This window comes from Lepidochelys kempii, chromosome 1, assembly GCF_965140265.1.
Source record: "Lepidochelys kempii isolate rLepKem1 chromosome 1, rLepKem1.hap2, whole genome shotgun sequence".
NCBI classification, from domain to species: Eukaryota; Metazoa; Chordata; order Testudines; family Cheloniidae; genus Lepidochelys; species Lepidochelys kempii.
In genome coordinates, this window is record NC_133256.1 from 307,566,875 (window position 1) to 307,581,439 (window position 14,565).

At 40.2% G+C, this 14,565-nt stretch overlaps 1 protein-coding gene across 3 annotated transcripts in view; it reads left to right on the forward strand.

The window, feature by feature from the left end:
- CPED1 (cadherin like and PC-esterase domain containing 1) overlaps window positions 1–14,565 on the forward strand; it is a 217,317-nt gene that overhangs the window by 17,318 nt on the left and 185,434 nt on the right. For all 3 annotated transcript variants that reach the window (XM_073328194.1, XM_073328195.1, XM_073328196.1), the window contains exon 3: window positions 3,441–3,627. In XM_073328194.1, the coding sequence (XP_073184295.1) occupies window positions 3,441–3,627 (187 nt within the window). The remainder of the gene's footprint in view (window positions 1–3,440; window positions 3,628–14,565) is intronic.

Genomic DNA, 14,565 nt, shown 5'->3' on the forward strand with positions numbered 1-14,565 from the left:
AACTCCTGAACAATCATTAGCAGGGGCATCAGAAAGCAGGGCGCAGCAGGGAAATGCCATGTAAGCTCCATGTCTACTCTCATCTGTGGATGTGGTTGAGGGAGGACAGTGACTAGTGCTAGATCTGGGAGTGAGGGGAATAAATGGGCGATAAGGAGAGGGTAGGATTTGCAGCTGGGACAGTGGAGTCAGGCAGTGACTGGGAGGAGCAGGTGCTGACTTGGGAAAGGACACAGGCTTTTTAATAGGGAGCAGGAGAAGGTTCGAAATGTGTGGAAATGGAAGGAACAATAGTGCTCCTGAAGACAAGAGAGGCTGCCTAAAGTGTAGGGTTGCCTGGCATATTAGTGGAGGTGGGGGTGGGCTGTGAGGGTGAGGTACATCCCATGCAATGTACCTGGAGTACCCCTCAGTTTCAGGTTAAAATAGATATGTACTTGGGTGTGTGGGAAAAACAATTAAAAACGGCTTTAAACAAAATACTAAAAGCATCCTCTAGTGTTGCTGCAGGCGAATTACCTACCATTATGAAAGAGGGAGAGATTTTATGGTAGGGACATGTTTAGAATGTCCTCTGATGGAAAGCACACAAAAGGGCATTAAATAAATGTTATTTCTTGAGCACTGGGAGTGTGCATGGTGGTGCCAGACAGAGGAAAGCATAAGCCTTACCCAAAACAGCTGCAATCTAGATCAGAAAGGAATGGACACAAACCAAGCAAAGACAGTTATTCCAAATTAAGTGCCAGATCCTGAGCGTGGCTCTGGATCTGGCCCCAAAGCTCTCTATCTGTCTGTCCTTAATTCACCCTGTTGGGTTTACAGTGGCATAGAAAATCATGTTTCCTTGTGCAAAGTGGAGTGAGGAGTGGCTCCCTTGCATTATGTACATGAAATGGAAGGAGTCGGGGATGACTGGCTTAATTACCTCTGATGTTACCACATATTGGGCAGGAGTAGGGGAGAGACCCAGTGTACAAAGCAAGAACCATACGGTAGGTGGGGGAGGGGAAGGGAAGGGAGGAAGGAGGGGAAAGAGAGAATGGGGAGTCAGGAGTAGAGCAGCCACAAGGAGGAATGTGAGGAGACAAGACTTCTAGTAGATTCTGTAATTATATAGGAAGTACAGAAGAGAAAAAGGAAAAGATAGAAGAAAAAATAAAACAGAATGGGGGACAGGAAGAGGAGAGAGTGGAAGGGGTATTATAAGGCAATGTAGCACAGGTCATGCCAGTCTCACTGCTAATATGTTATAAAAATACCACAAGGACAGGAGGAGGATCTATTACAAGTTTATGTAACGTAATTCTGACCTGATCATTTCCTATGTATTCTTGTTCCTTTAGGCATGTGATCAGAATTTGTTATCTGACTATTCTAACATCTAAAATGTTCTTGGATTACAGATTCATTAAATATATCTAGATGACTCTCGTAGTATTATAGACATATTTCAGCATGTCTCGTTATCAGTTATGCTCATCCCACTCATAGGGATGTGTGTTCTATAATAAAAACAGAAGAGTACTAGTGATTCAGGGATCTAAAATAGTTTATACTGCGGCAAAGAATTTTACACTTGAGCCAAGTGTAACATAAAGCTACATCCTGTGATTTGGGAAGAGACGGCAGTGAGTGTGACTTACCAGATCTATAAACAACTGGAAGCATCTTGAATGACATTTGTTTATACCAAAAATCTGTCCTTTTTTTTTCTGCGTAGCCTCTTAATAAAGACTGATGACTCTTCAATTGTATAGCACTTCCTGTGTGCATTCCAATGTAAACTTACTAAAACTAGACAACTTTTAGTTTTTAAAATAGATTTTTTTTCTAATGTCAACTTAAAGTTCATGTACTTGCCAGTAGATAACTTGATAACCCTGCATTAAAGCCCTCTAAATAGAAATACTTCTCGCAGGGAGAAAATCCAGTTTAATAAAGTAACTATCCTTCTGCAAAACAGCATCTAGGAAACTCCAAATACAGTCACATTTTTTTCCATGCAGAACATGCTATTTTTATGTACCGTGTGACTCTTAGCATTTGTAGTCTTCTCATCCCCCCCACATATTGCTGTGCACACACGGCGTGTTACTCAAATACCAATAGAATCAAATTGCTATCGTGACATTCTGACACATCTGGGTCCCGTTAGAACAATGAAACTGTCAGCCAGTAGCGGAGGTTCATGAGTGTGGGACGCAGAACTTTCACAAGAGCTGGCTCTAGATTAATGAAACTCACTCTTGCAAGGGATAAGAGTGACCATAGAAGGAACTGCTTCCAAAATGAAATGCCAAACTCACAACATAAGTCTTAGTCTGTGGAGCATATAGGAAGCACGGCTAACCTATGCGGAACGGGGATGAGTCTGGTGATACCTGCCTCCGGTTATGTTGCTCATCACCCTGTGGTGAATCCCCGATAAAATGGCTTTACTCATGCTTTACTCAGGCCATTTTAGCATGGTTTCTGAGCTTCTCTTCTCCCTAAAGTAAGTTACTTTCCTGGCCCAGCACAGCTGGCATAGAGACACTGTCACACTCTGGCATGTCTGGCTGCTCGCAGAGTAGTGCTCCTGCCTAGTGTCCACCTGCATCCCCTCCCAATTCAGCATCCTCCTCCCCTCAACCATCTTGAATACTAGTCTTACTTCACTCTCCCACTGCACCACCTGGGAAGACTTCAGTCCAACCTCTCCTTTCATCTGAGCAACCACATCTCCAATGCTAATTCTCAGCCCTCCCCCCGGCTGCTCTCTCTCCTCTTCCATGCTGCCTGACAGACTTGACATTAGTGGTAGTGGGGCCTTTCCTGGCTCCTCCCTTCTGTTCTCTTGACTTCACTTCCCCATCCCATAAAAGTTACATATCATGTTATTGTTTATTAAGCACTGGCCATATGCTTGTACAAAACACGAACAAGGACATTGACCTTGCCTTGCGAAGCTCACAGTCTGTGAAGACAAGGTATGGGGCTTTTGAGAGCTTCTTGAATTCTGACAGGTTGTGTGACTGAATCTTAGTGGACCAGCACCCATAGACACCTCCCATTGTCCTCCCTCCTCTTATCTCCACACCAGCAGATGAGAACTGAATCACTTTTACTGGGCTCTCAGGCTGTTTGTACATCTTCAGTTTTTGATAGTGAAGAGGGGAACAGTTGTAGAAAACTTTGCATTGTGTCTCATGCATTTGGTTCTATTCCTTTGGCCTGGTTCTGAGTGAAGGTCCTGGGCCTTAGGAGCATTTAGCTCTAAAGATCCAGCGTTTGAGAACTAGACAATTAAGTACCTCAATCCACACTTTTATATTCTTGAAAATCTCCATTTGGTTTGGTATCTAAGATGATAGCATGGTTTTGTGAAAAATAACAACAGTGTTTCATGATCCTACCTTGTCTTATGGGTATTGTCTTTGCATTCTGTTTTCTGTTAGATCGAAGATTCCATTCTTAAGTACTTTGGGAGTCATACAAGAAGAGCAATTTTATACATTCCTCCTTCCTGTGATAAAAAAGAACTTCAGCTATATCAGCGCATCCTAGCACAATATGGATATACAGTGACAGTCCTTGAAGACAGGAAACTGAATGTAGCACATGGACATGAGCACCACTACCAAGGTAAGAATGATGAGAAACAAATTAATACAAATTAATAAAAAACATTTTGTCAGTAATCCAATATTCATTCAGAATATCCATCACTGAATCTAATTTATAAACTTTATAAACCAATTTGACTAGGGGCTTATAGTCACAATCTGGCCTTGTCCAGTCACACAGATGCTTATTTTTCCACATAGGGACACTCCTTCTATTCTTCTATCAACTGCCTGCTGTTTAACTCCACCCCAGCTCTGTTATTCATCCTAGCCCAGGAAGTCAGTTCTGCTCTGTTCTTGATAGGTTCTTATACCGCCCTCGTCGCTGTAGTATCTGAGTGCCTTCCGTTACAGCATTAAGTGTCAAGACTAACAACAGCCAGATGGAGGGAACAGGGGGAGCAATCCAAAAAAGGCACCACCCACTGCGACACTTTTACTCACCCAGTGGCGCTCCGGCAGCAGGCCCTCACTCGCACTGAAGGTCTCGCCACCAAGGTGCCGCCGAAGACCCGGAACGAGTGAAGGTCGTGCCGCCGAAGACCCAGAGTGCCGCTGGCGAGGTCAAAGAAATATGCCTTGCATATGGAGTGGATGGTGGTGGGTTTTGTAATGGTCCTTAGTTCCTGTGGGAATTTGTTCCACAATTTGAGACTAGCCCCTGCACAGATAAGCTGTACCCTTATGGTAAAAAGTTCCATTGTGCCTGAGGGGTGGACAGCCACAGTCGTCAGCCTGGACCTTGGGATGGTCTTTTAGGTGTGTGAGGCCCAGGCCATTGAGGGCCTTGAAGATAAGGATCAAGATTTTGATCTTGAATCTCTATTCTATAGGAAGCCAGTGTAGAAACTGGAGAAAATTGGTAGAAAGAGACCACCCAGCACTCTGTCAATGGAAGAAAATGACAGTTCTGGTATTTTTATTATGTGGTTGTTTGTGCCTTATAGTAAAGAATAATTATATTGTCATTCATACCTGCAGAAGCTCCCTGCAGTTATCAGATACCTCACTGTTGCTTTATTATTTAACTAATCTCAATTGTGTTTATTTAAACTTGGATAACGTGAAAATTATTCTGTGGGGCTGAATAGAACACACTGTATTGAACACAGCAAATTTCCACTATTATTTTAAGTTAAGTTTTATAGGTAAGTTTTAAAGATTTTTTTTTAAGGTAAGGTGTGTACATTTTCTCTGATGAGCTGCCTCCTGTATTAGAATATGGAGCATTACACATTCCCCTCTTAAAAAATAAAATAAAATCTGGTTTCTCAGCTCTGTCGTCTCCCACTCACTACCTGCCATCAATATACATCACTCCAGTGACAAGACACAGCACTTCTACAGCCCATGCTGATGCCAGATGGATTTAGCTACAGTGTGGTGTCCAGTGCAGCCAACATCCCATTCTCTGAGGATCATGTACGGCACATCTGCGGCATACTTTTTTTTTGGCTTAACTGGCTGATGGCGCAGGGTTCACTTAAAACTGCTGTAGAGGTTTGTAACCAGTAAACAAACTGTCTGCAGATTTCAGATTTTCTGTAGATATTTATATTTTTACATCCTGTGCCAATAAACCCTGCACTATTTTTTTCCAGTAATGGGAACAAAAATAGCAAAAGTGCTTTATACACTTTCCATCACTGTCCAGATGTACCTGCAACTTTCAACATATGGTAGCTGTATAGAATAAATGGAACAAACAGCAGTTTAATGTAAAGAGTAAGAGCCTTCTCATTCCATTATATAGCAGCATAGACTATTTTAACTGCTTCCAGGGTTGTATATATTCCTAGCTTTAAGGTTAAGTTTTCTTTTGTTTTTAAAGTAAAAAGTAAAAGAACATGCCTGCATTCCAAACTGATGATCTTAGCCTAGAGCTGAAGAAGTTATAACTGGAATTATTTTCCTCTTGCTGCTATATTATGTTTTCTAGTGTTCTGTATGGTGTAGTACTGTACACTGTATTCTGGAGAAGGCTATTTTGAATTATGTTATGTCATAACATTTTCCTAACGAGACTGCTATAATTTATAAAAATGTGTTCCTCGGAGGCACTATTAAAAAGATACAGATAATAGACTGAGAAATATAGATCACAAATATTGTGGAAAAATCTATAGAAAGAATCACTCCTCTTTGCAGTTTTAATTTAGTGCCTTGGCCTGGTGCTTTTATTTTTGCGCAGTTTCAGGTTTTGAAAGTCTGTGGTGTTCATGTATTTTTCATAGTTCAGACTGATTTCTTTAGGATTTCTGTTTATGCTGGATGTGAGCCAAAGGGCCTAGCTGAAGTCATATATGGAAAAAAATTCACTACAAAACATTCTTAACTTTTTTGTGCTGATTAATAATTAATTTTGGGGCCAATTATACTCCGATGTGAAGTCCAAGTACAGCTGATAAACTGGAACTCCATAAGTTTCAGAGTCCTTTTCAACACCTGGGTGGCAGTCACTATTCCAGCTTCCTGACTGAATCATAGAGAAGGTAGAAAAAATGGTTTCTTTTTGTGGAAAAGTCTGGCTTTTTGTTAAAAAACCAAAATGTCTTTGGCAACTGTAAAATATCTAAGTTTTGGACAATGGGTGGAGAGGGGGAGATTAGGGTTTCTGATGAAAAATCCATCAGATAGTGCTTTCTGCAAAAAACGTTTATTTAGTCAAAAACCCAATTTTCCATTGGAAAAAAAGTTGGTCAGAAATTTTCAACTAGCCATGCTGCTCTAGCTTCACTCTTCTTGTGCCTCTAATCCCACATGAAGGGAATGGCCAGTGGATCCATGAAGTCAGGGATCCACCATTCTGCTCCTGCCCATGAACTACTTTAAGTCTTCTCTGCACCAGCCCAGCATGAGCCCCTACACACGTAAAGGATACACACTTCCGGAGTGAACTCCTGCCTTGCCTTGCTGCTGCTCTCATCCCATATAGCAGGGTCCTCTGTGGCTGCTGAAGAAGGACAGAATTTGCTGTCTTATTTCCAATGGGATGTTCAAGTTTTGTTCAATATGTCTGCCACAATGGGCTCGCCTCCCTTGCCTGTCAATCAGGCACATGGTAGTCTCTTTGGATAGAACTTTCCATTGCAACCAGACCTCCTCCTTCAGGCAAGTTACCTCAGTTACTTCTTGCCTCACTCTGAAGGAGCAGCCTCTGGATGAAGTGCCATTTTTGCCACAGCCTAAACCTGTGTTTGGACCCAGCATCTTGGAGCTGCAAGGAAAAGACTAAAAGGATTAGAATAAGCAGGAGAGAGTGCTCCACCCATGCCTCTCCTCTCCAGCTTTCCACATTCAGCCCTTTCTGCACTGTGTGTCAGAGGCCTTCTTCTCACAAGTGCAGAGCTGCTCAACTGCAGCTAATAGTCACTGGGGTGAACAGTGGACTGAACTGCACTTCAGGGCCCTGGCAGAGTCTCAAACTCTGAAGAAGAACCTATGGAGTTAGGTTCTTCCAGCATTCTCTGCTGTTCCTTCCCTCCCTTCCTTGTGGGGAAATCTCTTGTCCTTTGAGCTATAATGAGAATTAACAAGGTCTATGCGGCCTCAGTTCTTAGTGATGTGCTGCCAAAATTTTAATCAGGACTTCCTTCAAAAATGCTCTGCCTCACTCAGCAATTCATGTGACTAAAATGCATTTCCAGCTTCCATCAATTCATTTGTTCCCTATTTTCCTCATGCTACCTGAAAAAAAAATCAATTCCACACACTTCCCTCCTAAAATTAATAAATTGCATGAGTCCCTCCTCCCAAATCCATCAGTTTTTCCATGCTTTGATCAGTACTTTTGCAGACCCCTTTTTAGTCCACTCCCTTTCTTTATCAATTTTGCACCCACAAATCAGAGATCTGTGAGTCCACATGTCTCAGGTCATTTTAGGCTCAGAAAGGGAGACTGGATTTAAGTTGCCTGGCTCATCATTTTTAATGTACCTTCTGTAATAAACTGCAAAATTCCCACATTATGTCTAGCCTTTGGATTGGTTGAGATGTTGCATGTCCCTCATGTCAACCAGTCAGTTTGCCCATGCAAAAAAATGCATCTTAACTGACTGCAGCTGAGTTCAGTGTAATTCTAACTTCATCACCTCCCCACCTCATTTGAATGTTAGTTTCACTAACCTGCAGGAAGTTTATGCGGTTACAGTGAGTACCTTTAAAAAACAATCAAATACCATTCCATGGTACTGACTTTACAATACCATGACAATTGATTATGAATGCCCCTCAAAAAGTAAACCTAAGTTAGGTTTACTTTATGAGCCCCTACATAGCTGATGAAATTCTAGCCCAGCTTTTGGAATGATTTTTGCAATTCATATATTGACTTCTTTTTGGGTTATTTATTGTCCTGTAGGGCAAATATTGACTTGAGCTTTGCTTTGATCGATATTTACCTCTTGGGTCAATGAATCTTGATGTTCATTGGAAACAAAATCAATATCTGCTTCATATTTTATTAATTCATTTGGGGTAGTTCAATGGAGATTCTGCACCATATACATCTTTAAAATTTACATGTGTTGCAAACTGTGTTGATCTACAGTGTTTCTTCTTTTCTGACTTTGTCCTTCCAATGATTTTGTTGTTCTCCCTCATATTTTCATACGAAACCCTGTATGACTGGGTACAGCAGCTTTGTACACAACCTCTGTTTCTAGCAACCAGCTCTGGGGAAGATCAGGTCTGGTGCAGATGGTGGGAGGGGTGAAATTGTGGCGCTTGCACTGAGCAAACCTGAATGAATTTTGGTCGTCTCCATTTCTGGCGGAGGCCATGGAGGTCATCGTGGCTATGAGGTAGCAGTAATTCTTCATCTCTCTCTGGGTATTATTTAGCCCTTTATCAACATTATTACCCCCGTGTGGTAGGCAAATGTTATTATTTCCATTTTACAGATGGAGACATTAGGACAAAAGCTAAGGCTTGACTAATGCCACAGGAGTCACTGTCAGAGCTGGGATGAAAACATGTTGAAAACACATCTTGCTTTAAACCTGTATCTTAGTCCTCTAGATTGCCTCTCGTGCTACTGATCTTCTCTTACCCAGGACCTGGGGCCACATGGGCTACTCAGCAGAGGATCTGGCTGAGTTGCAAGCATCTGGCCAGCGGCAGGGAGAAAGCTTGCAAAACCACTAGTTTCATTAGCACAGCCAGAGCAATGCTTTCGGGAGTTTCATAAGCCCCCAAGACTATTCCATGGCAGCTATCAGTGGTACAATGAAAAACCCACGGCCAATTCCTCACCATAGCACTCAGTTTACGGTTTCAAGGCTATGTCAACAGCAAGAGGGCTAGGAATTTAATTTCTTAAATGAAAACTGACATTAGAAATGAGGAGGGTAAAGGACTGAATAGCGAAAACATAGTGGTTTCTAAAGATGTAGCTGGTTCCCAGGATGATGAATAAACTGGCTGTGGTCCAGTACTTGGGCGCCTAGACAAAGAAGGATCAAGATACATCTTTCTTCTAATGCAAAATACATTAAGGGAAGAAATTCGAGTGAACGTGGTCCTGGGGGCCACATGGAAAGTTCCTCTGGATGCTCCCATCCTTTCCCCATGTTGGTGGCAGTTTCCGCACATTAAAAATGCATGTTGGTAGTGCAGCTACAAATTGGGTACAGCTGGCCAGAATGGGAGAAGCCAGAAAGCAAATGCTCTGTGCAACATGCTTCCCAGAGACAGGGACAAGTTCAGCATGAAAACATGCCTAAAGTAGTACCAAGAGTACAAGAAACATGGGCATAAACTAGTCAGATTAAAAGGATTAGAACTACCTCGTAAGCTCAGACTCCATCAAGGACTGTAGGCAGGATTAACTGAAATCTTCAGTCTTTATTTTTAATTGACCATAGTATTGTTTGGAACAACGTCTTACTTCTGGACATTCCAGTCGCCAGCCAGTTTCTGTGAAATCAGATTAACTCTGGCAAACAATTATAAAGACACAAAAGGTCCAGAGGAAAACTGCTGTTCTGTTCTGTAAACATCTGGTTGCCATTTTCAATTACAAGGACCAACCCACTTAAGGAAGCAGTTTAGTTTTTTTGGAACAGGAATGAGACACTGGGGTTTTTGTTCTTTGCACATAGTGGAGAGTAAAGGAAATGTCAGGACTAAAGAGTCACTAAAAGCTCAGCGTTTATAAATAAGAAAGTCTCTGAGAAAATGAAAGTAAATTGAACCCAAGTTCTAGCAGTGTAAACAACCCTGTTGAGTTAAGGTTAGATAAACATGACTAAAGACCCAAGCATGCCAATAAAAGCACAAACTGTCTCCTGTCATAAATAAATGAGTGATTTTAATATTGTGCAAAATAATTACAATGAAGTTGGCCACAAAGTGACTGTTTGCATGTCACAGTCTAAATAAAAAATATCTTCTAAGGTTGCCGGATAAAGAACGTTTCCTCAAAAGCATCGTAGGTTTGATTAACTAATGGCTTAAAAGCACATCAGACACTGTACAAAATATATTAGTTTCTTAAGGCAAAATTTATGTCATGTGTGTTCCTGGCAAAGCTTTGTCAAGTAAAAATGTACATTTCAAATGTATACTGTTCTCCTATCTTTCAGCAGAACTTTGTAGACTCAATGCACAAAAAAGGCTCATAGAGCTGTAATAACATCCATCAGAGCTTACCAAATTACTACCATATTTAAGGTGTTTGTTAGGTTTGCTCCACTTCATTATAATGAAAGCTCAATGTGATTTGAGAAAAAACATGTTACAAACACAAGAAAATAACATTTTGGTCACTCTTATGTTGCTTTTAATATTGCTGCTTGTCTGTTTGCTAAGTACTACTAAGTGTGGGTCTGATCCCATACCACTGATGTCAATGCAGGTATTTGCAAAAAGAAAAGGAGGACTTGTGGCACCTTAGAGACTAACACATTTATTTGAGCATGAGCTTTCATCAGCTACAGCTCACTTCATCGGATGCTCAAATAAATGTGTTAGTCTCTAAGGTGCCACAAGTCCTCCTTTTCTTTTTGCGAATACAGACTAACATGGCTGCTACTCTGAAACTTATCATAATGCAAGTATTGCCACTTATTTCAGTAGGAGCCATATTAGCCCCTAAAATACCCATATAATTTTTTTTTCTCTAATGGGAGTCTGCATTATCATGCTAGCGTATACTAGCATACTGTGTACTTTTCAAAACCATATTCATTCTCCTTGCTTATTTTGAACAGAACATGTTGTTGTTTCTTTAACAAAGCACTCTGAAAACATTCTTTAATTAATTCTTTAAAAAAATTCTTTAAGCACTCTGAAAACATTTCTGTAGATCATTGTTGAAATAGAGTGAAAAAAACCCTCTGTAAAATAGTAAGTTTTTAAAAAATAAGATGAGTTGTTTGCCCCCAAAAGGGAAGATGTTTACTGATTATTTCAAAGGTATGCAAATATTGCATTTTACCAAGTTAAAAACAGAATATAGTTACAATAACAATGTACATTTCTTGGAATATATATTCCAAACTTAATCACATGCATGAGTGAATCCCAGAGCCAGTACTGTGATAACTTTTATGTTGAGTTATAGCTGAAAACAATTACAAAATTTTAGCTGTCTGAATACACTAGGTAAAATTAATATTTTTCTTGAATAAATTATACCATGTTAACAGAATATGAAAAACAACATTATCCAGGCGGTGAAGCGGGGCCATGCTGTGACTCCACTGAAATTAAATGAATTATACCGGGGATGAATTAGGCCCAGATGGTGTAAATACATGTGATTTACTATGTGGTGAAAGCCCTTTAAATTGGGGTAAGGATTAATTTAATACATGTAGCAATATGGTAAGAAAGTTGCAACAACAAATAGTATACTAAAATAGCACGGAGCTCCTATCAAGTGTACTGGGACATGTGCTCTTCAACAAAGTCATAAATGATCTGGAAAAAGGGGTGCACAGTGAGGTGGCAAAATTTGCAGATGATACAAAATTACTGAAGATAGTTAAAAATCCAAAGATGACTGTGAAGAGTTACAAAGGGAACACAGTAAATTGGGTGACTGGATGACAAAATGGCAGATGAAATTCAATGTTGATAAGTGCAAAGTAGTGCACACTGGAAAAAATAATCCCAACTATACATACAAAATGATTGGGTCTATATTAGCTGTTACCTCTCAAGAAAGAGATTTGGGAGTAATTGTGGATAGTAAACATTTGCACAATGTGCAGCAGCAGTCAAAAGAAAGGGATAGAAAATAAAACAGAAAATATCATAATGCCACTATATAAATCCATAGTGCGCCCCCACCTTGAATTCTATATACAGTGCTGGTCACCCCATCTCATAAAAGATGTATTAGGATTAGAAAAGGGGCAGAGAAGGGCAACAAAAATGATTAGGGGTATGGAATAGCTTCCATACGAAGGGAGATCAAAAAAGACTGGGGACTGTTAATCTTAGAAAAGAGACAACTAAAGTGAGAATATGATATATGTCTATAAAATCATGAATGGTATGGAGAAAGTGAATAGGGAAGTGTTATTAACTGCTACATGTAACGTAAGAACTTCGGGTCTTGCATGGATGAGACGATGGTGTAGGGAGAAGGGGTTTAGATTTATTAGGAACTGGGGAAACTTTTGGGAAAGGGGGAGTCTATACAGGAAGGATGGGCTCCATCTAAACCAAAATGGAACCAGACTGCTGGCACTTAAAATTAAAAAGGTCATAGAGCAGTTTTTAAACTAAAGGCTGGGAGAGAGCCAACAGGTGCGGAGGAGCACATGGTATTGACAGAGACATCCCTTAGTGGAGGATCTACTAATGAAGATTCTCTATGTCCTAATGAGGAGAGTATGGAAGATTAAATACAGGTAGGATCTGATGAGAAACAGTCAAATGAAAAAAAGGCCCATACAATTACATCATGTAATGGCAGACAGCTAAAAAGTGACAAGTTTTTAAAGTGCTTATATACCAGTGCTAGGAATCTAAATAATAAGATGGGTAAACTAGAGTGCCTTGTATTAAAGGAGGATATTGCTATAATAGGCATCACAGAAACTTGGTGGAATAAGGATAATCAGTGGGACACAGTAATATCGGAAGGACAGAACAGGTCGTGCTGGTGGGAGAGTGGCACTATCTGTGCAAGAAAGCGTAGAATCAAATGAAGTAAAAATCTTAAATGAACCAAACTGTACCATAGAATCTCTATGGATAGTAATTCTATGCACAAATAATAAGAATATAGCAGTAGTGATATATTACCAACCACCTGACCCAGATGGTGATAGTAACTATGTAATGCTCAGGGAGATTAGAGAGGCTATTAAAATAAAAAACTCAGTAATAATGGGGGATTTCAACTATCCCCATATTGACTGGGTACATGTCAGCTCAGGATGGGATGCAGAGATAAAGTTTCTTGACACCTTAAATGACTGCTTCTTGGAGCAGCTGGTCCTGGAACCCGCAAGAGGAGCGGCAATTCTTGATTTAGTCCTACGTGGAGCACAGGATCAGGTCCAAGAGGTGAATATAGCTGGATCGCTTGGTAATAGTGACCATAATATAATTAAATTTAACAGCTCTGTGGTGGGGAAAACACCACAGCTGCCCGACGCTGTAGCATTTAATTTCAGAAATGGGAACTACACAAAACTGAGGAAGTTAGTTAAACACAAGTTAAAAGGTACAGTGCCAAAAGTAAAATCCCTGCAAGCGGCATGGAAACTTTTTAAAGACTCCACAATAGAGGCTCAACTTAAATGTATACCCCAAATTAAAAAACATAGTAAGAGAACCAAAAAAGGAGCCACCGTGGCTAAACAACGAAGTAAAAGAAGCAGTGAGAGGCAAAAAGGCATCTTTTAAAAAGTGGAAGTTAAATCCTAGTGAGGAAAATAGAAAGGAGCATAAACTCTGGCAAATGAAGTGTAAAAATATAATTAGGAAGGCCAAAAAAGAATTTGAAGAACAGCTAGTCAAAGACTCAAAGTAATAGCAATTTTTTTTAAAGTACATCAGAAGCAGGAAGCCCCTTAAACTACCAGTGGGGCCACTGGAGAATTGAGATGCTAAACTCATGCACTAAACAAATCATTTACAATTTATGTCAAGTAAGGTGTCTATGGAAAGGTTGTGATTTGCTGAATATGATTATGCTATTTGTATGCATGTATCATTTTTGTATTTGAAGTTATGAGCTTTGGCTCATACCTGTATTTCAAATATGTTTGCTCCTGGGGTAATGCTCGCAAGGTATTTAGCCTGCACATCTTGAAGGGACTATTCAAATTAAGTGGCTCATCAAGGAAAACTTAAGTCACAATGGACCATGGGAGACGCCTATCTACACTTAATGAATGGACTTTCCTGTGACTGTTCCATCTGGAGTATAGATAAGGGCTTCTGCTGTGACTGAGTGAAATCATGCATGGACATGTGACCCCAAACACCATCTTGCTACCTGTCATTTTCCACAAGGAAAACAATGGATTTCTCTTCAATTGGCAAAAGCTATAAAAGGTCCTGGAAACATCTCAGTTTTGCTCTTTCCTGCTTAAACCCTTGGACAATGAATTTACACTAATGGGAGCATTCTAACCAAGGAACTGAGGACCTTCCAATAATTAGGAAGCAACCAGAGACTTAACAAGCCAGCAGTTTATTCCATCACTGCTACAAGCCTGAACCAAGAACTTTGCAATTATTGTATGTATTTGATTCCTTTCACCAATTTTAACTTTGACAGTTCTCAGAGTAGCAGCCGTGTTAGTATGTATTCGCAAAAAGAAAAGGAGGACTTGTGGCACCTGAGAGACTAACCAATTTATTTGAGCATAAGCTTTCACTGTAGCTCACGAAAGCTTATGCTCAAATAAATTGGTTAGTCTCTCAGGTGCCACAAGTACTCCTTTTCTTTCTTTCTTTCTTTCTTTCTTTCTTTCTTTCTTTCTTTCTTTCT